The sequence below is a fragment of the Takifugu rubripes genome, chromosome 3 (genome assembly GCF_901000725.2).
Source record: "Takifugu rubripes chromosome 3, fTakRub1.2, whole genome shotgun sequence".
In the NCBI taxonomy this organism is placed as follows: domain Eukaryota; kingdom Metazoa; phylum Chordata; class Actinopteri; order Tetraodontiformes; family Tetraodontidae; genus Takifugu; species Takifugu rubripes.
Window position 1 is genome coordinate 1297388 of NC_042287.1, and position 21767 is coordinate 1319154.

The 21767-nt window shown below is 47.5% G+C and overlaps 1 protein-coding gene across 1 annotated transcript; it reads left to right on the forward strand.

The window, feature by feature from the left end:
* Window positions 1–10376: 10376 nt before the first annotated feature.
* Window positions 10377–11996, forward strand: npbwr2b (neuropeptides B/W receptor 2b). The gene has a single exon (XM_003977558.2). It carries the CDS (start codon window positions 10689–10691, stop codon window positions 11709–11711), a length of 1023 nt encoding a protein of 340 aa, XP_003977607.1. The 5' UTR covers window positions 10377–10688; the 3' UTR covers window positions 11712–11996.
* The last annotated feature ends 9771 nt before the right edge of the window (window positions 11997–21767 follow it).

Sequence of the window (21767 nt, forward strand, 5' to 3'; positions counted from 1 at the left end):
GGAGGACTACAGCTCTCAGTAGGAACGGAGAGTGTGTAAAGGGGACAGCAATCATCATCAGCACCACCTGCACTACCATCGTCTTCATCAGTGCACCAGGCACCAGAGTTTCTCTCCTGGTCCATAACCTGGAGAGTCCAGGTCAGATATGTGGTGATACCTAATGATCTGTTGCTGCCTCTTTTCCAGTTGCCAACCGCTGGCACCCCTTGTGGATCCACCTGTCTGGTGGGTAGTTTCAAGTTGTCTATCCATGAAACAGCGTCCAGATGCTACCAGCTACTATAGATCTGTAATATCATGTGGGTCGTGCAAGCATTAGCATCAGCATTAACTTCAGCATAAACAAACCAGGTGTGGAACTATAACAGTTAGATTCAGAATTAACATTAGCAATGGTGTTAGCTTTAGCTTTATGGACAGTGACTGTCAGTCTTAGTGTTCGCGTTAGTCTTAATGGTGCAGTTGTCACCCCTGCTGCTGGCTAATTACTTTTATCTTCAGTCTCCTGGTTTCCTCATTCAAACCCCAAAAATGTTGATGGTGACTGTAATGAGGAGGAGGAGGGGGAGGGGGGAGTGTGTGTGTGTGGGTGGGTGTGTGTGGGGGGGGGGTGTTTGTGTGCTTCATTCTGTCCATCCAGAAGAAACTTTGTTGAGCAGATCTTCTGACATGAAACAGCTAGACCAAGGTGGACCAAGATCAGGTCAAATCAAGTAACTGAATAATCATTTCATTGTTTCTAGACTATTGGGATGAATCCAGCTTTGATGTTCCATCAGTAACCAAATAAGTGTGAACATCAACAGTTTGTGTCTTTCAAAAGTTTTCTGGGTGAGTTCCATCAACAGGAGATCAAAATCCTCATTTGAAGTCTGTTCGGCACGCTTCAAACTGCCATCTTCCAGAAGTGAGAGCCGTGTCCTCCACCATCACAACGTCCCCTGGACGTCTGAACGAGCTTCACATCAAAGACAAAGTTCCTGGTTTTGTGGCTTTCTAATCACTTTGATTGATCAAGAACTGTGACCTTTCAATTTATAAGACATATTGATTGATGAGAACTCCTTTTATTGGCTTTAGACGGCAACACGCTCCAGAGCAGCAGGGGGCAGTAATGTATAAAAAAACAACAGCTTGTTAGGATTTAGGGGAAGGAAGAACAACGAGTAGGCAACATAGGAGAGGCTCAACCATTTAACGGCTTAAGCAGGTCTTCAGTGACATCCATTAACCAGCAGGAAACCAGGTGGCACAAACGTTTAAAAAAAATCTATAATCTGAAAAGAAGGAACTCAAAAATCCTTTGATAAGAAATAAAGGCTAAAATTTACAGACACGATCTGCTACAGGCCAGAAGGCAGCTTAAGTAGCCACCATCTAATCAGGACAACCGAAAATCAGGTGAGTTAACAAAGTGGAGGGAAAATAAAGCAAAGACAGGAAGTAGGTGGGTGGAGTCACTAACAGAAATGCCCCACCCCTCCCCCCTTGCCCGTGGAGGAAGGTAAAGAGTTTGAGATCTGTCGGACAGCCCACACATGTCGATCAGAATAACTCCAATATTGATGCTACCGTGAGCTGTGTTGAAAGGTTAATATTTATGGTTGTCGCCCCCGACTGTTGAGCATAATTCACACCTCAGACCACAGGATATTCTTGTAAGACACAAGATTATCGGGCGCTTGCGTCCTTGCCTGGGAAAATCGAGACCAAATCCAAGCTGTTTGTCCTGAGTCTTTAATTATTCAGTGTTTGTACACGTGCCTTCATGTTAGCATTAGCAATAGTGACTCATCGCTCATATGTTTGGGTCTGAATTCTGCATGATTTCAGCGATCAAGTCTGTTGTGAGGATAAAACCAAGACAGTACAAATCAAAGACAAGCAACACTAGCATCTACAGAAAATATCACGTTAGGATAGCAGAACAATCGCCCTCCGGCTGTGTTTCCATGACAACAGATAACTAACTAGAAGAATTGTGATAATGAACGGGGTTAGCTTCCTATTTAAAGTTTGAGGAGAGATCTGGCTTTCTTTATTTCTATTTATGATAGAAGACGGGAGCAGCCTCAGTGGATGAGAGTTTGAGCCTGTGACACTGGAGGTGTCTGAGCTCTGTCACACACCTGAGTGCTGCCTCACACGCCTCTGTTGACCTTTAGTCATCTCCAATAGATCTGGGAAGAATCACAGAAAATCTGCCCGTTTATTCTCCTGAACGAGAGGATCAAAGACACATTTATCACACTCCTCCGTCCTCATTCTCCCCACCCGCTTCAGCCCATCTGTAACCCGTTAATGACCCTCCCAACTCCTCCCTTTCTCCTTCGCCTGTTAGAGTGATTAGCCTCAGCTCGGCTGTTGCCTGGTAACCCGTCTAATGACGGCAGCATAATTTCCCAACTGCAGGTCCGGATGTCCATGAGGACGGGTAAAAAGGTTGCAAATGTGCCGCTGAGATGAGCAGCAATGAAAGCTTTAATAAAGGTTGTCTCCAGGTGAGACGTGTGAAGATCTGCAGAAACTTCACACCTTAAGCCTCGTTCGCACCACAGCGCTCGGGAGTCTTGAGGTCGGTGACGGGAGGGTTCACACTACATGACTCTCCGACTGATCCACTCGGTCCCAAAACAATGTTTTTCATTAAAAAAACGTGAGAAGTGACAGGAAGTGCTCCGACACAACGAGCGCTGACGCGTCTCAATGTAAACGTGGCGGCGGAGCAGAAAAGAGCCTCCTCCATCACCATGTCCTCAAAAACAAAAAGAAAGAAGAAAAGACTGCCGATAGTGATGTCTTTGTTGTTGTTGACGCTTTTGCTGTTGTTGCTGCTGCTGTTTTTGTAGTTGTTGATGCTGCTGCTGTTATTGCTGTTTTTGTTGTTGTTGACACTGTTGTTGTTGACACTACTGCTGCTGTTGTTGATGTTCTTGCTGCTACTGCTGTTGTTGTCACTGCTACAGGTGTTGTTGTTGACCCTGCCGCTGTTATTGCTGCTACTGCTGTTGTTGTTTATGCTGCCGTTGTTGTTATTGTTGCTGCTGCTGCTGTGTTTGAGGATAATGTTGTTGATGCTACTGTTGTTGTGGCTGCTGTTGTTGTTGAAGATGATGTTGTTGATGCTACTGTTGTTGTCGCTGCTGTTGTTGTTGAGGATGATGTTGTTAATGCTACTGTTGTTGTCGCTGCTGTTGTTGTTGAGGATGATGTTGTTAATGCTACTGTTGTTGTCGCTGCTGTTGTCGCTGCTGTTGTTGTTGAGGATGATGTTGTTGATGCTACTGTTGTTGTCGCTGCTGTTGTTGTTGAGGATGATGTTGTTAATGCTACTGTTGTTGTCGCTGCTGTTGTTGTTGAGGATGATGTTGTTGATGCTACTGTTGTTGAGTATGATGTTTCATGATGCTACTGTTGTTAATGCTACTGTTGTTGTTGAGGATGATGTTGATGATGCTACTGTTGTTGTCGCTGCTGTTGTTAAAGATGATGTTGTTGATGCTACTGTTGTTGAGGATGGTGTTGTTGATGCTACTGTTGTCGCTGCTGTTGTTGTTGAGGATGGTGTTGCTGATGCTACTGTTGTTGTTGCTGCTGTTGTTGAGGATGGTGTTGTTGATGCTACTGTTGTTGTCGCTGCTGTTGTTGAGGATGTTGTTGTTGATGTTACTGTTGTTGTCGCTGCTGTTGTTAAAGATGATGTTGTTGATGCGACTGTTGTTGTCGCTGCTGTTGTTGTTGAGGATGGTGTTGTTGATGCTACTGTTGTTGTCGCTGCTGTTGTTGAGGATGCTGTTGTTGATGCAACTGTTGTTGTCGCTGCTACTGCTGCTGCTCCTCTGATCACTTCCCCGTCCCGTCTTCGGTCTGCTCTCATGGCCTGTGGCTCTTTTTATGTCATTGTGAGTTGGCTGGATATTAAAGATGCTACAACAAGTCTTCGAGGTGTTTACACTGAACCACTCAGTGGTCACGCAGCGCACAACTGCCTCAGGACGATGTGGGGGAGAAGAGCAATGACCAGCTGATGACGGTGAAGAGTGGACGTGGTAGACCTGCTCAGTGGGGACAAGGCCTTTCGGGACAGATGGGGCACTTTTGATTCTAACTCTAATTCACCCTGTACAGATTCAAACCCACAACCTGCAATGGCCGTTTGGTGTTTCTGCTCCTCGTCTCCCCGTTTTTCCTCATCCAAGTTGGACACCAGCCCGGTTTAAAGGCACCTACATGAACATCTACACAACTTGTCTTGTTTTGTTATTTTTAATTCAACCTTAAAGATTTAGTTGTGTGACCAAAGGCCCACAACTTCCACCCAGCTTCATCTTCCTGGTTTCCCACATCTCAGAGGACCTCTCCACGTCCACCCTGGTCAGAAAGGCTCGGCGACGCCCCATTTTGCTGAGGACACCGAAGGACACACCTGCGTCCTGGTGAACTTCTGCTGCTGTGTGACGGAGAGCAGCCGGACCAGCCGGGTCACGGTCTGGAACAGGAACCGTCTATGCTGCTACAACGCTGCCGTCCCAGACGCCCTGGGGAACGTCCAGAGGGAATGCTGTCTTCTCACAGCTCGTTAATAAAAATATGTATTTGTGTGTGTGTGTGTGTGTCTCAGTCTCATCTTCATCGACTCTCTGAAGGTCTCTAACCTCTGAACTACAGAGAAATCATTAAACCCAAGCACATTTATCAAAGCTGCTGCTTCTCTTTAATGACTCACCAGTTTGTCCTGATATCCTGGTTTTCTGAGACAAAGCAAAGAAATAGAACCAGTCTGACAAGAGCCGACAGTGCCCCCCATTATCTGACCCCCTCCCAGCAGGCTAAATCACTGACAAATTGAGTGCTTGTGTGTGTGTGTGTGTGTGTGTGTGTGTGTGTGTGTATGAAAGAGAGACTAAGCTTGTGGTTGTGTGTGTGTGTGTGTGTGTGTATCAGACCAACCACTTAGCACTTAACTGAACCTGTTACACCGGTGTGAGGAATATTATCACGGATGCTCAACACACACACACACACACAGACACACACACACATACAGCACCAGACAGACTTATTAAGTTACTCTAATTTGTCAAGAAAATGTAGTCATGTAGTGTGTGTGTGTGTGTGTGTGTGTGTGTGTGTGTGTGTGTGTGTGTGTGTGTGTGTGGGTGTGTGTGTGTGGGTGTGTTTTCTGTTAAAGCTGAAGAACAGAACATCTTCTCCTTGTCGTCTCGGCCTGCATCACAACTACATGTGGGCGTGTCCACCTGTTGGCCACGCCCCTTGTCTCATCCGTACTCACAGTTCGCTCTCTGCTGAAGTTATAGACAGTCCTGCCTCGACCACTGTGCGTCCACAATCACGCGATCTTCTTGGCTGGTTAATCCGAGCAGCCAGCCACATGCGCGTTTCCATGGCGACAGCGCCGCTTTGTTATCATGATGTCCGCGGTTGTCTAACAGCCGTATCTTTGTCTGCTTCTTGGTGTTTGTGTTGCAGCCATGAATCAGCAGCTGCTGTTTGCTTTTAATGACGAATTTGTTGCTTTGCCGCCTGTTTACTGGCCTTTTATTGGTGTGTTTTATTAGACCGACACCTTATCAGTTTGCTCAGTGAAGCTGCTGTAGCCGTCAGCCCATCTGCTGCTGTCAGGATGTTTTTGTTCCCTGTAAATCTGTGGGATTAAAGATGTGCTGTCCCGGACGGGCTGACCGCTCGGAGCTGCATTAGCTGCCGCTGCTAACGCCCCCCCCCACCCAAAGATACACAGTCACAGTCAGGACCCACAACTCTCACCTGATCCGCTCTGGCTCCAGGGACACCAAGGCGCCATTGGAAACAGCAAAATCACTTCTAAAAACCGTCGGTGCTTCCGTTCATTCTCCCAAACCAAACGCCACATGCCACCTGGACCGGGCATCACCAAACAGCCCAGATCTGGACCAAGTGATGGTTCTGCTTGGACTCGAGTCTCTGATGGAGCACTTTCCCAACAATCGTAACTAAAACAGTGGTGCTGCTACTCCAGGTAATACGCTGGAGGTCCAGAATCTGTCCGGAGCCTCGTGTTTGGTGGTGATGTCACCAATAATGCTATAGCTGAACCTCCAGCTCCACTCTGGACCTTGTGCCATTAATATTCATTAAGGACTGTCTCCCCTCTTGTCCTCCCCCTCCCTCTGCTCTGGTTTAGTCCCTCAGTCCCTTGGTCTTGTAATCGAACCTGGGCTGGTCCCTCGTGAGTTCCAAGTATTTTTCCGAAGCCTTTTTAAGCAGGTGGGTTCTCTTGAGATGAGCCTTTTTAAACAGGAGTAGACTCTGAGCAACCTTCAACAACAAATATCACCACTCACACTAAGCTACATAATCAATACGGATGTAAAAGAGCCACATGTAGCTGCTCCAGGCTGGTTTTAAAGAGTTCCATGGCTGATGTGTCCTGCAGTGGGTTCCAGGCAGTAGGTGCAGAGAAGCTCAAACATTTTAGTTCAGCGGGTAAATGCAGACCCGTTTGTTGGGGCTCTGACTCCCTGACTCAGAGACTCCAGACAATCAGGACCCTTCAGAGGCATTTATGCATAAAAGGAGGCCAGAATCAATCCAGTCAAACTATGGTGAGACTCTCCTGCTGTCATCGCCGCGGCAGAACCAGCACCACTGGATGCTACCGGGTCAGTTCTTAAACCTTTTGGTTTCAGGTTTGGAAGAAACAGCCTGAAATGGCATTGGCTTATTACAACTGATGGTGACTGTTGGGGGACGTTCGCTGGTATTCGCTGATTATAGCCCAGCTAAGGGCCATTAAGCTAAGGCCTGTTAAGCTAGGGGCCGTTCTTAGCTGGGCTATAATCAGTGAATACAGGACCTGTCCTGATGTATTGCTTAATTATACCGTGTTTACAACAGCGCAACACGAACGACCTCCAGTACATGCGTACTGTGATGTGAACATACTCCCTCGAGAGGTGTTCTAGACTCCTCAGAATTCTCATGGAAGAACTGGAGGAGGAAGAAGACGAGACGAGATGAGAAATCGTAAACAAAAGTACAGTCGTTATGTATGTACGTGTGAAGAACTGTTCCTGAATCTAGTGGGTTGTGTTTGTAGCGCCACCCAGAGAACAGCAAGGAAGCTGTCTAATGTGAGACAGCACTTCCTGTCAATGCTCACAGCACAGCACACAGTAAGGTTCCTCCGCAGGCGTATAGAGGAGGTGAAATCCATAACATCAGGAGGCCACGCCTCCATCAGCACCAGCAGGATGAGGGTGGAGACAGTCAAGAGCTTCAACACCTGACCATTCCTGAGAGTCCCTGAGGACCTGACCTGGACTCAGCACCAACATCATCACTGAAACCACCAGAAAGAAGCTCTTCTTCCTCCACAGACCGAGGAGAATCCTGGACCTTAAGAGACATCGACAGACGAACCACCACCATTATCCTGATCTAAGCGTTCGAGACCTCGTCAACTCTTTTCATTTTCTCATTCCCATCTTTCATATTCTTCCTCCTCCTCATCAGATGTTTCCTCCCTGGCCCTCCACCTGTGAGGTCAGAAGAGGTCGCGATGAGAGGATAGTTCAGTCCTCTCCGCATACAGTGTGGACGAGGGAAGCTTCCAGGAGGACTGAGGAGAATGTGTGGATCACACGTCTGCTCTCTCTGCAGTCCAGGTGGAAGCTCAGAACCTTCCTCCATTAGGTCCAATCTAGGCCACTTTAGGTGTGATGAGGAGGCCAGATTAAAGGGAAGCGTGTGAGGAGGAATCCTGAATCAGGAGGGCACTGAAAGCCTCTCTTTTCACAGTCTGGGAGGATTTTGGATGAAACTGGGACGACTAAATAAAACATGTTGACAGTCAGTCAGATCTAGCAGTGGTGATTAAAGAAGACAACAGCTCTGATTCCTGCTCTCTTGACACGCTTCGCTGGTTCTGGCCACCTCGTCCGTCAGCTGGACAGGTGTACAGAGAGTTGAAGGCAGAGCAGCGGCTAACATGTGTTAGCTACGCCTCAGTGACATCAACCATCCTCTCCCTGGAGGTTGCTAGCGGCTTGGGCAGGGTCACAAGGCAGCTTACGTATTTATAGGACGTTGTTGTGGTGTTTGGGTTCTGTTGTGGTGAAATAAAAATGTGCCTGGGGTCAAAGGTCAAGCCAGTTCTTATGATTTTAAATCTGTCCCAAAAATCAGCTCAAGAAGTAATCCTTGAGTAGGACCACCTGAACACTCCCCAATACCCAGGGGACCCCTTCTACTGATGGCTGGCTAGGACAAAAAGGTGTTAAGAACAGAGTAGAATAGAGTAGTGTAGCCTAGCCTAGCCTAGCGTAGCATAGAGTAGAGAAGACCTCCCTCTGAGAGGGGTGTGGTTGTCATGTCAACATCGTCATCATTCCACCTTTACGTGTGCTGGGACTGAGAGGTGAACAGTGGACAGCATGGACGTCAGAGGGTCCGTGTTCAGCCTTGTTGTTTACTATTTTTGTCCCTTTTACAAAATTTCCAAGCTCATCACCGAGTGAACAATATCCACGTGTTAATATAGAGAAGGAGGATGGAATTCTGCTAAAGGGAGGAGTGACTCCTTAACAATTTTATGTCTTTTATGTTAGCATCCTCCGCGAGGTGTGGAGGACGCGGGGGACGCTGGTGGTGCGGCTATCTGAGACGCTCAGGAGGTTGAGCCAGTGCTGAGTGGCCGTTTCCAAAATCAGCCGCTGGATCTCTTCTTCTCCCCAGGAGCCAAGCAGCTCGTGAATCTGGCGATCTCATCCGTTTTATATAAACGATCCCCCACCGCTGGTGTCCCCCCCAGAATGACGTTCCTTTGATGTGTTTCATTGATCAGTGGGAAAAGATCAGTCTTGGATGTCCAGTGACAAAGGCAGAAGGTGACAGGCAGGAACATCAACGTCATCGGGTAATTTAGCGGGACAACGTGGGACGACTTTCAGATTGGACGCTGAGTTCCCAGAAAGAGCTGTGCCATGGAGAGAAAGAGGGGAGAGAGACAGGAGAGAGACAGAAGAGAGACAGAGGAGAGAGAGACAGAGGAGAGACATAAGAGATTGAGAGAGACAGAAGAGAGACAGAGGAGAGAGAGACAGGAGAGAGACAGAAGAGAGACAGAGGAGAGAGAGACAGAGGAGAGACATAAGAGATTGAGAGAGACAGAAGAGAGACAGAGGAGAGAGAGACAGGAGAGAGACAGAAGAGAGACAGAGGAGAGAGAGACAGAGGAGAGACATAAGAGATTGAGAGAGACAGAAGAGAGACAGAGGAGAGAGAGACAGGAGAGAGAGAGACAGAAGGGGGAGAGATGGGAGAAAAAGAGAGCAAGAGGGGGAGGAGAGACAGCGGAGAGAGAGGAGTGATGGTAGAGAGAGAGGTAGAGGTGGGGGGGCTCAGACTACTAGAAACACTTTCAGGAGCAGACGGAGGACAGGAGACCTGCTGGAGGGACGCTGGACGCTTCCTCTCATCTCATCCAGTCTGGTTCAGTTCAAGACTGAAACCTGTTCAGGATCCTCCTGACCTCAGAGGCACGTTCCTTCATCTCTTGTGTGTGTGTGTGTGGGTGTGTGTGTGTGGGTGTGGGAGTGTATGTGTAGGTCCTGCTTCTGTCTGTAGGTCCTGTGTGTGTGTGTGTGTGTCCGTAGGTCCTGCTTCTGTGTGTGTGTGTGTGTGTGTGTGTGTGTGTGGGAGTGTGTGTGTAGGTCCTGCTTCTGTCTGTAGGTCCTGTGTGTGTGTGTGTGTGTCCGTAGGTCCTGCTTCTGTGTGTGTGTGTGTGTGTGTGTGTGTGTGTGGGAGTGTGTGTGTAGGTCCTGCTTCTGTCTGTAGGTCCTGTGTGTGTGTGTGTGTGTCCGTAGGTCCTGCTTCTGTGTGTGTGTCCTCTGTGTGTCTATGTGTGTGAGTATGTGTGTGTGTGTGCATCCTTTGTGTGTGTGTGTCCATCCTGTGTCCATCTGTCTGTAGGTCCTGTGTGTGTGTGTGTAGAGGTCCTGCTTCTGTGTGTGTGTGTGTGTGTGTGTGTGTGTGTGTGTGTAGGTCCTGTGTGTGTGTGCGTGTGTGTGTAGGTCCTGCTTCTGTGTGTGTGTGTGTGTGTGTACATTCTGTGTGCGGGTGTGTGTGTGTGTGTAGGTCCTGTGTCTGCGTGTGTGTGTGTGTGTGTCCTCTGTGTGTCTATGTGTGTGAGTGTGTGTGTGTGTGCATCCTTTGTGTGTGTCCATCCCGTGTCTGTGTGTGTGTGTGTGTGTGTGTAGGTCCTGTGTGTGTGTGTGTGTGTGTGTCCTGTGTGTATGTGTGTGTGTGTGCATCCTGTGTGTGTGTGAGAGTTAATAACATTAATGAGGACCACCTCTCTGTCATCCAGGACGTCTCCTGAGACAGTCCAGGCAGGACAGACCACAGAGGGACCAGCAGCAGGAGGAGGATGGAGCCGGATCGGATCGGATGATTAGTGACTCGCTCACATCTGCAGGCGGGAGGAGAAGATCGGATCCCAGAAGCTTCATCTGTGGATCCGTCGATCACACATTCAGGAAGGATACTCTGACTTTCGAGTCCTGTCTTCATCCCAACCCGCGTCAACAGGAAGTCCATGTCTGCCATCAGCACGAAATCGTCTGATCTGATGACGTCCCAACCCGAACTCTTAGCCTAGACGTGTAACTTGAAGAAAGAGCAGCATGGAGAACGTGTCCACGGCCGGCGGCGCCGCCCCGCTGCTGGTCTGCAACGACTCCGTGGACTATTACGCCCTGACCTCGGGCAACGGCAGCGGTCTGAACTGCACGCCGCCCTCCGACTTTTACTTCTACGCGGACCTTTACGTCATCCTGCCGGTCATCTACTCAATCATCTGCGCCGTGGGGCTGACAGGCAACACGGCTGTCATCTACATGATCCTCAAGGCCCCCAAGATGAAGACAGTGACCAACATGTTCATCCTGAACTTGGCCATCGCCGACGACCTCTTCACGCTGGTGCTGCCCATCAACATCGCCGAACACTTGCTGCACTACTGGCCGTTCGGCGAGGTGCTCTGCAAGGTGATCCTCAGCATAGACCACTACAACATCTTCTCCAGCATCTACTTCCTCACCGTCATGAGCATCGACCGCTACCTGGTTGTTCTGGCCACGGTGCGGTCCAAACGCATGCCTTACCGCACCTACCGGGCAGCCAAAATCATCTCCTTGTGCGTCTGGGTCCTCGTCATCCTCATCGTCATGCCGTTTACGGTGTTCGCTAGCGTCTACATCAGCCCTAGCGACGGGAGGAAGAGCTGCTTGCTCAGTTTTCCAAACCCAGAGAGTTTGTGGTTCAAAGCCAGCCGGATCTACACCCTCATCCTGGGTTTCGCCATCCCGGTCTCCACCATTTGCATCCTGTACACCATGATGCTCTACCGGCTGAGGAACATGCGTCTCAACAGCAACGCCAAGGCGCTAGACAAGGCCAAGAAGAAGGTCACCATCATGGTGGTCATCGTCCTGGCTGTGTGCTTGTTCTGCTGGACACCTTTTCATCTCAGCACCATCGTTGCTCTGACCACAGACCTGAAGACCACGCCCTTGCTGATCGGGATCTCCTACTTCATCACCAGCCTGAGCTACGCCAACTCCTGCCTCAACCCCTTCCTCTACCCCTTCCTGGATGACAGCTTCAGGAAGGCCTTCAAAAAGATGTTGGAGTGTCGGTCGACCTGAGTGGACGCTCGGCGGAGGCGGAGTCTCAGTAGAGACTGATGTCAACGAGGGTTTGAACCTGAACTCTTTGATTAGATTTGATTGTTTAATTGTTTGTTTGTTTGTTAGAGCTGCACTTGAAACATTTGCACACAGTAGCTGAACATTGGCTGAACATTAGCTGCCTTTCTTTAGCTTTGCTAACACCTGCCTGTGTCCTGTGTTCTGTCTGTATATTGCAGCAACCCCGTTAAATGTGATGGAAATGATTAATAAATAAAACCACCTGTCGTTGTTGACAGTAAAGATGATGAAGAGCTCCTGTTGAACATCTGTGCACAGGTGAACTGATCACACAATTCCCAAAATGCAACACTCCCACAGATGTGTTTGCAGGTGGCTGCAGATGGCAGGATGATGTCGCGCCTCTTTAAATAGATTTTAATCTTTCAGCACCCCCTGTTGATCACACACACACACACGCAAATACACACAAACACACAATCACACATTAGCACACACTAACACTCACACACACTCACACACACACACACACTCACAATCACAGTCTCACACACACACACACTAACAATCACACACACACATGCCATAACACACCGTAACACACACACAAACAATAACACACACTAACACAACATCTGCGCACTTACAAAAATGTGCACACATAGACACACATACAGAGACACACACACACACACAATCATGCACCATAACACACACACACACACACACACACAATAACACACCGTAACGGACATACACACAAACTCACAGTAATACATATGCACACACAATAACACACTGTAACACACACGCACAAACTCACACAAACACACACACACTTACACGCAATAACACACCGTAACACACATACACACACAGACACACACTAGATCACACGTCTGCTGTTTTGTCATGGATGAACTAATAACAATAACAATAACAACAACAACAACAATCATCATCATCACTATTATTATTATTATTATTATTATTATTATTACTCTTGGGCAGACAGGGTTAGGACAAGTGGCGGCTGACGAGGACAAGTGGAGGCTTAGGTGTGTGTGTGGGGGGGGGAGGGGGGGCGGGACTGGCAATTGGTCCAGGGATGAGCCAGGAATGTGGCTGGGTTATTGGAGACAAAGTGAAGTGCGCCTCACTTCCCTTTGAAACTTCACCCGCCCCTGAAGCTGAACGTGATTTTCTGGCACACCATCGCTAACGTAGGTGTTTCCCTGACACTCTAGCCAGGAGGGTCTGGCCCTGGGGAGGACTGGGAGGGTTCTCAAACGGCCGGTCTGTCTGGACCAGAAACAGAAGCATAACGAAGCAGCTATGCTAACGAGGAGGAGCAGCATGGCCCCGGCTCAGCTTCTTGTTCTCAGCAGAATGGTTTCCCAGGGTTATAGAACAAAATAGTGCCTTCCATATGCACCAGGTTAGGGTTTTCACCACCAATCTGACCCTGATCACCGTGGATTGGGCTGAAAGGGGTTGGTGACCACAGCTGGTGTTACCTTCATGGCTAATAAATGTCTTCTGAACACACCTGCTGTCTCTTTTCATGCTGCGCAGGACTGAATCCTCCCACCCTCGTCTCTGAACACCTCCATTAACTTCCTGCTTAACTTGCTGGTGACGTCATCATTTTAAGGGAATTAGTCAAAAACTGACTAAATTGACGAGCTGGTGTATTTGACTGAGTTGACCAATCTTCAATCTATCGAGGTGATCAAACACACTTAGATCCAATTATTTAATAATCAATAATGATCTTTGATTATTATTCATTACTTCTGATGGACAAATTCAAATTTAATAGCCTCAGCAGGCAAAAAGCAAATTAAATCAACTTTATTTCCAGAGCGTCTGTCAAAATTGTCTCTCTGAGCTTCAGAGAATCCCAGAGTCCTGTCCTGTCCTGTCCTGTCCTGTCCTGTCCTGTCCTGTCCTCTCCTCTCCTCTCCTCTCCTCTCCTCTCCTCTCCTCTCCTCTCCTCTCCTCTCCTCTCCTCTCCTCTCCTCTCCTCTCCTCTCCTCCCCCTTCTCCTCTCTCTCTGCCCAGCCGGCCATCAGCAGGAGGGTCCCCCTACATGAGCCTGGTCCTGCTCAAGGTTTCTTCCTGTTAAAGGGGAGTTTTTCCTTGCCACTGTTGCTTGTCTGGGGTCAGGCCCTGGGATTCTGGAAAGCGCCTTGAAACAATTTTGATTGTATAAGACGCTATATAAATAAAGACTGATTTGATTTGATTTGATTTGATTTGATTTGATTTGATTTGATCTGGAGAGATGCTAACAGAGGTCATTTGACTAGTTCGTCTAATTTATGGCTCCAGTGATCAGGCTGGAGAAAGAGTGATCAAGAGAAAGAGTGACTCCTGAAAAACTCCTGCAAATTTCTCCGCGTGCTCTTATGTCTTAAACTCCTGACAACAGAGGACAATAAGAACAGCACTGGTGCTGCTAGCTGAGAGCAAGAGACGCTCAGGAGGTTTAGCCAGTCCTGGGTGGCCATAGCTTCATTAGCAAAGTTGCTAATAAAGCCACTCAGTGTGTCCCAGGCTGCTAATATCAGTGTCAATAGCACAGAAGCTAAAATCTGCTGCTGAGTCTCTTCCCCACAGAGCAGATGGTGGATCTGTTGATCTGTCCGTTGGCTGCCATGAACCATAAAAAAAAAACCTTCCTGTTAAAGGGGAGTTTGATTTAAACAGTGATTGATTGAGGGATTGATTGATTGATTGATTGATTGATTGATTGATTGATTGCTGTTGTTGGTGGATATTGGTGGTGATTTGCATTATTAAGGGGTCTGCTGATTTCTCCATAAGGTGAAATCAATCACTGTGTCAGTCAGAACATCTCTACGTGTTCTCCGTGGAACAGGGATGTGGCTGGAATGTGCCACTGTGTTGCCATGGAAACACAGACAATGTGTATAATGCCTGTAAACATCTGTGTTGGAAGAGTAACGGGCTTCCAGAGCTCAGTGATGTTTACATTTTCATCTTCATCATCATTATCATTATCATCACAGAAGCTAATGGAATCATTCCATTTAGCATTAGCTGACAGTTGAACTCCTGCCCTCCATGTCATTGGTGGCACACCTGCCATCTTTGTCCAACCAGAGCAGCTCAGAAGCTCTCAGAAGCTCCTCAGTCCTGACACATCTGCATGTCCAGGTTTCAGCTGTGAAATGTTTAATCAGTTCAGTCAGGAAGACTTTAGCACACATCTTGTATGCAACATCAAATTTAGCATTTTTTCTGAATTCATCTTTAAAAGTAGGGTATGTACATATATTACCTGTTATGTTAAAAAAACAAAACTCAGTCTTGCAGAGCTTTCCCTGCTGTGCTCAGGGTTCTCTGAACTACAGGTTAATGACAATGCTAGCTCGGGCTGCTCGCTCCATTTCGTAGCAACGACAGCGAGCAAAGATCAGATCTCTCCTACTTTAAATGTTGCTGGATCTCTGCCTTCTGTTCTGGGTGTTCGTTCTTTTCCATGTCTGAAGGAAAAATCACCCTGAAGGTGACACCGAGTTAATCCTCGAAAGGTCTCCGAGGTTCTCTCATCACAAGAATTTTACTCCGAAGGGATTTGATCTGTCACACTGTGGCAGGTCTTTAGCCATTAACCTTCCTGCTCCTCATGCGCCGCTCACATCCAGACGGATTTTCTCCAAACCCCACAGGTTAATCACATCCATATCAAACACAGAGGGCTGATGGAGGTCATTCAGGTGTTGCCGTCGCTGTGAGACAGCAGGATATTTGATCCAAGGTGGTGAAATGGAACAAACAAAATGTTTTTCACACTTTACTGCCTGTATCATAAAATAAACGGCACAGAATGGCAGTAAAATAATAATAACACCTGATGACATGACGTCTTTCCAGTCTGAAAGACACTTGTTTCGTGTGTGAATCCTCTTGACATCATCTGTGTCTGTATTAGTGTGATAATGGTAGCTTCTTCTGCCACCGTGGTGTGACACCTTTCTCTCATTTTACAAGATCATCCTTCCCTCCTTCCCATGCTGGTCACAGCTGACTGGGAAGGAGGTATAACCAGTATGTGCCCTGGCTGCATATACTTGGAGGACCCTTGTTCCAACACAAGGGTCCTCCAAGAACTTAGCCACAAGCCCAGTGGATCATAAAGGCTGATCACTGTGGATAGTAACCACGGTGAGGCACTGGCTGCTCTCATGGACACGTGTGCTACGACTGGATCAAAAACACAAGTGGGACCCAAAATGCAGACAGGAGACAGATAGCGACCTCAGGAGGCCTCGGTTACCACGAGCAAAGACGAAATGATCCAACGCTAGTAGCTGCTTAAAAGGGCTGCCAATCATCCCGACCATCTGCAGGTGTGGTGGTCCCCAGCGCAACTGTGGGTCAACCAGGCCCACTAGAGAAAGAGCAGAGCAAACACAAGATAGCGGTCCCGATAAAAATCCCTCTGCCACCCCTCAACCAGGATGTGGCGCCGAGGAATGTATGAACGTCCACACCAACTGGGTGGTTTCAGAGGTGATTCCGGGACTAATGTCCAACAGGACATCCCTAGAGTGAGGTGCACATTAGAGATAAACACATGAACCATGAACTCATCCAGGTCTTTGTGGTTACGTGAGGGGATGTGAACGTGTGTTTGAAATGGTGCCGAAAACACTGTCAACAACTAAGGCAGTGTTGGTGCTATTAGAAGATGTTGCTAACGGAGCAGAGAATGAGCAGGATTGGCTCATCAGCTGCTTTAGGGGCCCAAAGAACGTCCTCCTGGCACTGTGGAGCTGGGGCCACACTTGGAGTGTGACAGGGCCAGGAGCCAGGCCCTACCAGTGCCCGTACAGGACCACACTGGGCTTCCCAGACAGGGGCTGATTTCAGATCTGAGCCAGTCGAGACTGAGCCGATCCACGTTGTGCTATGAGGGGTGGAATTACCCAACGGTCAGCCAGGTATGTCAGAGTCCCTTATACTTAAGCAAGACTTAAGCAAGACGCGGTTTTCCTAATGTAATCAGACGCGTGGCTACAATGGCAAATGTTTATGTGAACAGGAAGCCAGTTGGTGTGCTGGTGGAAATTCAGAATCTGTCTCATAACCAGAGAATAAAAAGTAAACAACACAAAACAAGTATGTCCGATTCAGCTTGTGTAGGTTAAAATGAGAACTTCTGAGAAAGGCGACAACCCACCACCTCTAACCATGATTCCCTGAAACACGGGAATGCGGCGTCGCCATCTCTGCCGCCCTTTTTATTGAGTTAGATTGCTTTTATTCTTTTTAGACAAGCTCCTGGCTTGGTTTTAATATTTTAAAATTTGTTTTTAAGCAGGGCTCTGCCAGCCCAGGAATGGACAAAATGACTCTTAAGAACCAACCTCACAGTCCAGGAGGAATCAGTAACTTCCAGAACAACAAAAGGACAAATCAGGTCAACAGCCTCCGTCTGAGCCAGAAGGAAAACTGCTCCCTGGGAAGAGATCCACCACCAGCAGCCTAGAGATCAGAGCCAGATCTGATCAAACACCACTGTTACGCTCGAGAGGACTGGCGGTCAAGTGTGGCGGAACCCCAAAGAAGGCAGACAGACACGGGAATTAAAAGTAAACTCAGACGGTTTTAATGAAGCAAAAAGACAGGAGGGAAGAACTAAATGAGGAGAGAGGCCGAGACAAACTATAGGGGGCGTGATGCGGCAGACGAACCAAGTCCGAGATCCAGGGGCGAGAGTCCGTGGGGGAGTCCAAGTGTCCAGAGGCCAGGAGAAATCCGTCCGAGGAAGGGGAAGAGGAAGAGGTCAGAGGAAGAGGGGCTAGGAAGGTTGCAGAGGAGCCGGGGGAGACGCTGGAGAAGGCTGGGAGTCGCAGGGAGTCGCTGGAAGACACAGGAAGACACAGGGAGACACAGGGAGACACAGGGAGACACAGGGAGGCGCTGGGGGTCGCTGGGGGTCGCTGGGGAGCCTGGAGAGATGCTGGGTCGACGGGAAGTGTTGCCAAAACATCAGTTAGATCAAGCACTGGCCTGAGTGCAGAGGGGCCTTTTATGGGTGCAGAGTCGTTTGGGCGGATTGGGTGCAGCTGAAGGAGAGGGCCCAGGTGGTGGTGGTTGAGCTGATTGCCCAGGAGGAGGTGGGGCCAGAGTAGGAGTCACAACAACCACACTACAAAGTAGGTCACTACACCCACTACGCCCAATTACCCACCAGACAGCTACAAGACGGACCAGGAAGAATATTTCAAATGAATCCAAGCAATAAATCACAAAGAAATCATGGGTAGCGCATCTACAGGTACACATCCAACGGGTATGTCAAGTCCAATGCACAGAGTTAATACACCTTCTACACCAGGGCTGCTCGGGTGCTCAGGCAAAATGATCAAACTATTATATTTATTTAGAAAACTATTGAGGATTCTTCCAATGTAAGTTGATGTATGTTGAGTAACCACAGATGTTGCACAACACTTTAGGGACTTTAGTTCCTTCCCCTTTAAGGCAGGAATTCGGTGTCATATTTTCCATGAACAGTCCGAAAATGCGGCTCCGCATTCCCCTTCGTTGGCACCGTGATGGCAGACTGGCAGATGAGGCAAACGTGAAATAAAGTCCTCCCATTTCATATGAAAATGATACGTTTTATTCTTCTTACTTGGTCCAGCTCCCCCACTCATTTTTATATCATTTCTTAAGTTTGAGAGAATACAACAAAAGTGAAAAACTAGTGGTAACAAACTGAGTAGCTTAGCTTTGCTGCACTGAGAGACAGAATTAGACAGTTACCCCAAAGCCAACACCTACCATTTCCTTTTGGCTTTTTTGCTAATCCCAAATAAAAATTTGTGGTTTTTGGCATTGGGGATCAACAACAAAGACCAATACCCCAGAAAAACAACAATCAAACAATTAAAATCACTATGCTCACACACCTCACACAGACACAATGAGAAACAACCTGAAACTAATAAATTATATCATGCTAACACACAATGGAAATGTCTGAAATCACCCACGATACCTTCACTATCAAAAGGGATACTGTCCACTGGACCCCCACAACCTCAAGACCCATCTTTAACAATTGGTGTCAAGAACTGAATTTATGACACCTCCCAAGACAAATTTGGTACAAGCAAAGAATCTGGCCTTGGACTCCTCCAATATCTTGAACCTTTTGACCTTCTTCAGCCCATCTGCACCCCATAGAGAAAACGCTATGGTTCATCCCTCACCCCACTAATTTTGACCGGGAGGAACTTCAAAGGGACCTTAACAACTTCCTTAGAAAAATCAAACTCATAGACTACTTCCACCACCCCCTTCCCCAAAATACCCACACCAAATTCACTCCACCATTCCACTGGGAGCCTGAAGCAACCATGTTACATCATTTAGCCAAAAAAGTAATTCAAACCATTGAGCACGCCCTAAAATGCAGCAGATTTCCCTCAGACACCCAGGACCGGAGGGCCAATAGACCATAACCCTAACATTAGTATTGAATCTGCAGACAAAGGAACAAAAACAGCCATCGTGGACCTTCAAAAACACCTCACCAAAGCCAAAAGACAGCTATAAACAAAAAGAAACAAACAGAATCCAAGCACAAACAAAACAACAAACTCCGAACCATGAGCCAAACATCATAACAGCAAAACGAAAAGACTACCTGTTTGGTCCGGACAGCCCACGCTACTTCTATATTTTACCTAAAATCTATATACCACCAGACACCTGGACCATCCCCTTTGAGGTCCACCCCAGTTGGTCGTTCAGGGTTTCTGACAGGATGGGTTCTACTGTTTCCTGTTGGACAGGATGGATTCTATGTGCTAAATCAAATATGGCTGCCTGGTAGGGTTGGACCCCTGCTGCTGCTGATGACCTGGAACTGAACTGGACTGAGGAGGCTTACCCTTCATTTATAGATGGTTTGATGTGGTATCACAATGACAGCTCAGATGAACTTCACAGGACATGAATATGTCACAGCTCTAGAGGTAGAGAGCTTTAGGAAGATCCTCTGGACGTGACCATGGCTGGGCAGATGGCTGCAGTCCCCATCATGTCCACCACCACCTGCTGGGATGGAAGTTGGATCTGAGATTATTTATTTCCATTCTGGATGAATCTGCTGCATCGCCGCTGGTGCCAGAACCTCCATCCTGAGAGGTCCCGTCTGGACATCCGCTCCCAGGACAATGATGGACGGGATGTCATGATGTTCAGGGATGGGGGCAAAGGCATCCGGGCTGATATGTGGTTGTGCAGGCAGACAGGCAGTATTTTCCTCACTCTTCACTTTATTTAGTTGTGTTATTCTCTTTTCTGTTCTGATCATTTCACTGTGTGTGTGTGTGGGTGGGTGGGCTGGAGCTGACAGGAAGTGTGGAGAAGACACCTCCTGCACGCTCTGGCCTTTCATGCAACCTTTTCAAAATATATTGTCTTTTCTTCATTGAGACATGAGTCAGTGGGAGAGGTCACACACACACACACACACACACACACACACACACACACACTGGGGAAAGACAAGGAGGAAGTGAAGAAGCGTGTTCAGGCCGTTGTATCGAAGGAGGACTGACAGCAGCTCTGGTGTTTGGGTCAGTTCAGTGAGGAAGACTGCTGTGATTGGCTTCGTTAGCCCAGGAAAACCTCCGGCCTCATTAGCAACACTCGACACCTTTGTAATGGGACAGTGATTCTAGACCTAATGTGCTGAACCAGAGCAGATAGAGCTTCTCTCGGGTTGTGTTCTGCCCTCACAAAGTGCCAAAGTCTGGAGGATTTCTTCCACAATGTCCTAGTTGCTGATGAATGTGGCGTAAACTGAAAGATCCTTGAGCAAGAATTAGCGGATGCTTCACTTCCTCGGGCACTGGTGCTTTGCTCAGACTTCCTCCTGCTCTCAGGAGCCACGTGTTCCTCTTTTCATCAGTGAACTTGACGGCTCTTTCTGCTGAATCAATAACAGTAATCAGTGTTAGACTTTCTGAAAAGTGGGATTTTTCTACCGCTAACCCGGAACTTCGTAATGAGAACCACGCGAACGTAATCTCACAAATTCTGAACAAATCACTGAGGAAGGTCGGCATTCCAACTCTTTCAATTGACAAAGAATCACAATTTTACTGACTTCACCTGCGACGTTTCAACCGTGCCATGTTGAAAAGTGTCCCTTCGGTGCATTAAAAGCCTTTTGTTCTCCGGTTTTAGCTTATTCTACACGACATGCACATTAAATACAAGAAAGGCTGTGAAACATTAACGTCAACCATGAGAGGTGACAAGACGTGAAGTTCAAGAAGACGGACAGATGAGGGACCTCCGTTGCTGGAGAGACACGTGTAGTATGTCCACCATGGAAGGTGGGAAAGGTGGCGCAGTTCAACCATTAACGATGCGTCCGAGATCTTGAGCTTACTCTTGGATGTGAAGACAGCTCAGAAAGGGAGATTTAATTTAGCTGTTAAACCCCAAATTACTGCTAAATTATTTTTATTAAGTAAGCAGAAGAAATTGACAATCTTAACTAGGGCTGAATTTTATTGGATATTTGTATTTACAGTGCATGTGACTAGCTGATTAGCTATTGATGCTAACAAGCAGTTGAACAGGAGGAGCCAATAAAGTGCTGAGACTGTAAAGACTGTATTTGAATTTGTTTACACAGAACAGGCGTAGAGAACCAGTGCTTAGTGGCTGCATGAGTTCATCCTGTGTTGCTAACGCAAACGTTAACGGGTCCCATCCACACAATCTTACGCTTGCTGTCAAATGCTAACATAATTTCTGCTGTTAGCACAGCAGCTTGTCTGTACCGTATCAAAACGTGAAATAGCTGCATTGGACCACAGTAAAAAACTTTAAAATTAGGACCTGAAAATAATCTGTTCTTTTATTGATCCATTCATTTGCCTGCCGAAAACATAATTGTTTGTAGCAGACGTCAAATTAAAATAGTGGCGTTCCTTTCATCATCAGTGGAAAATGTTGCCTTCACAATAGTTTATACTGTTAGCAAGAAAG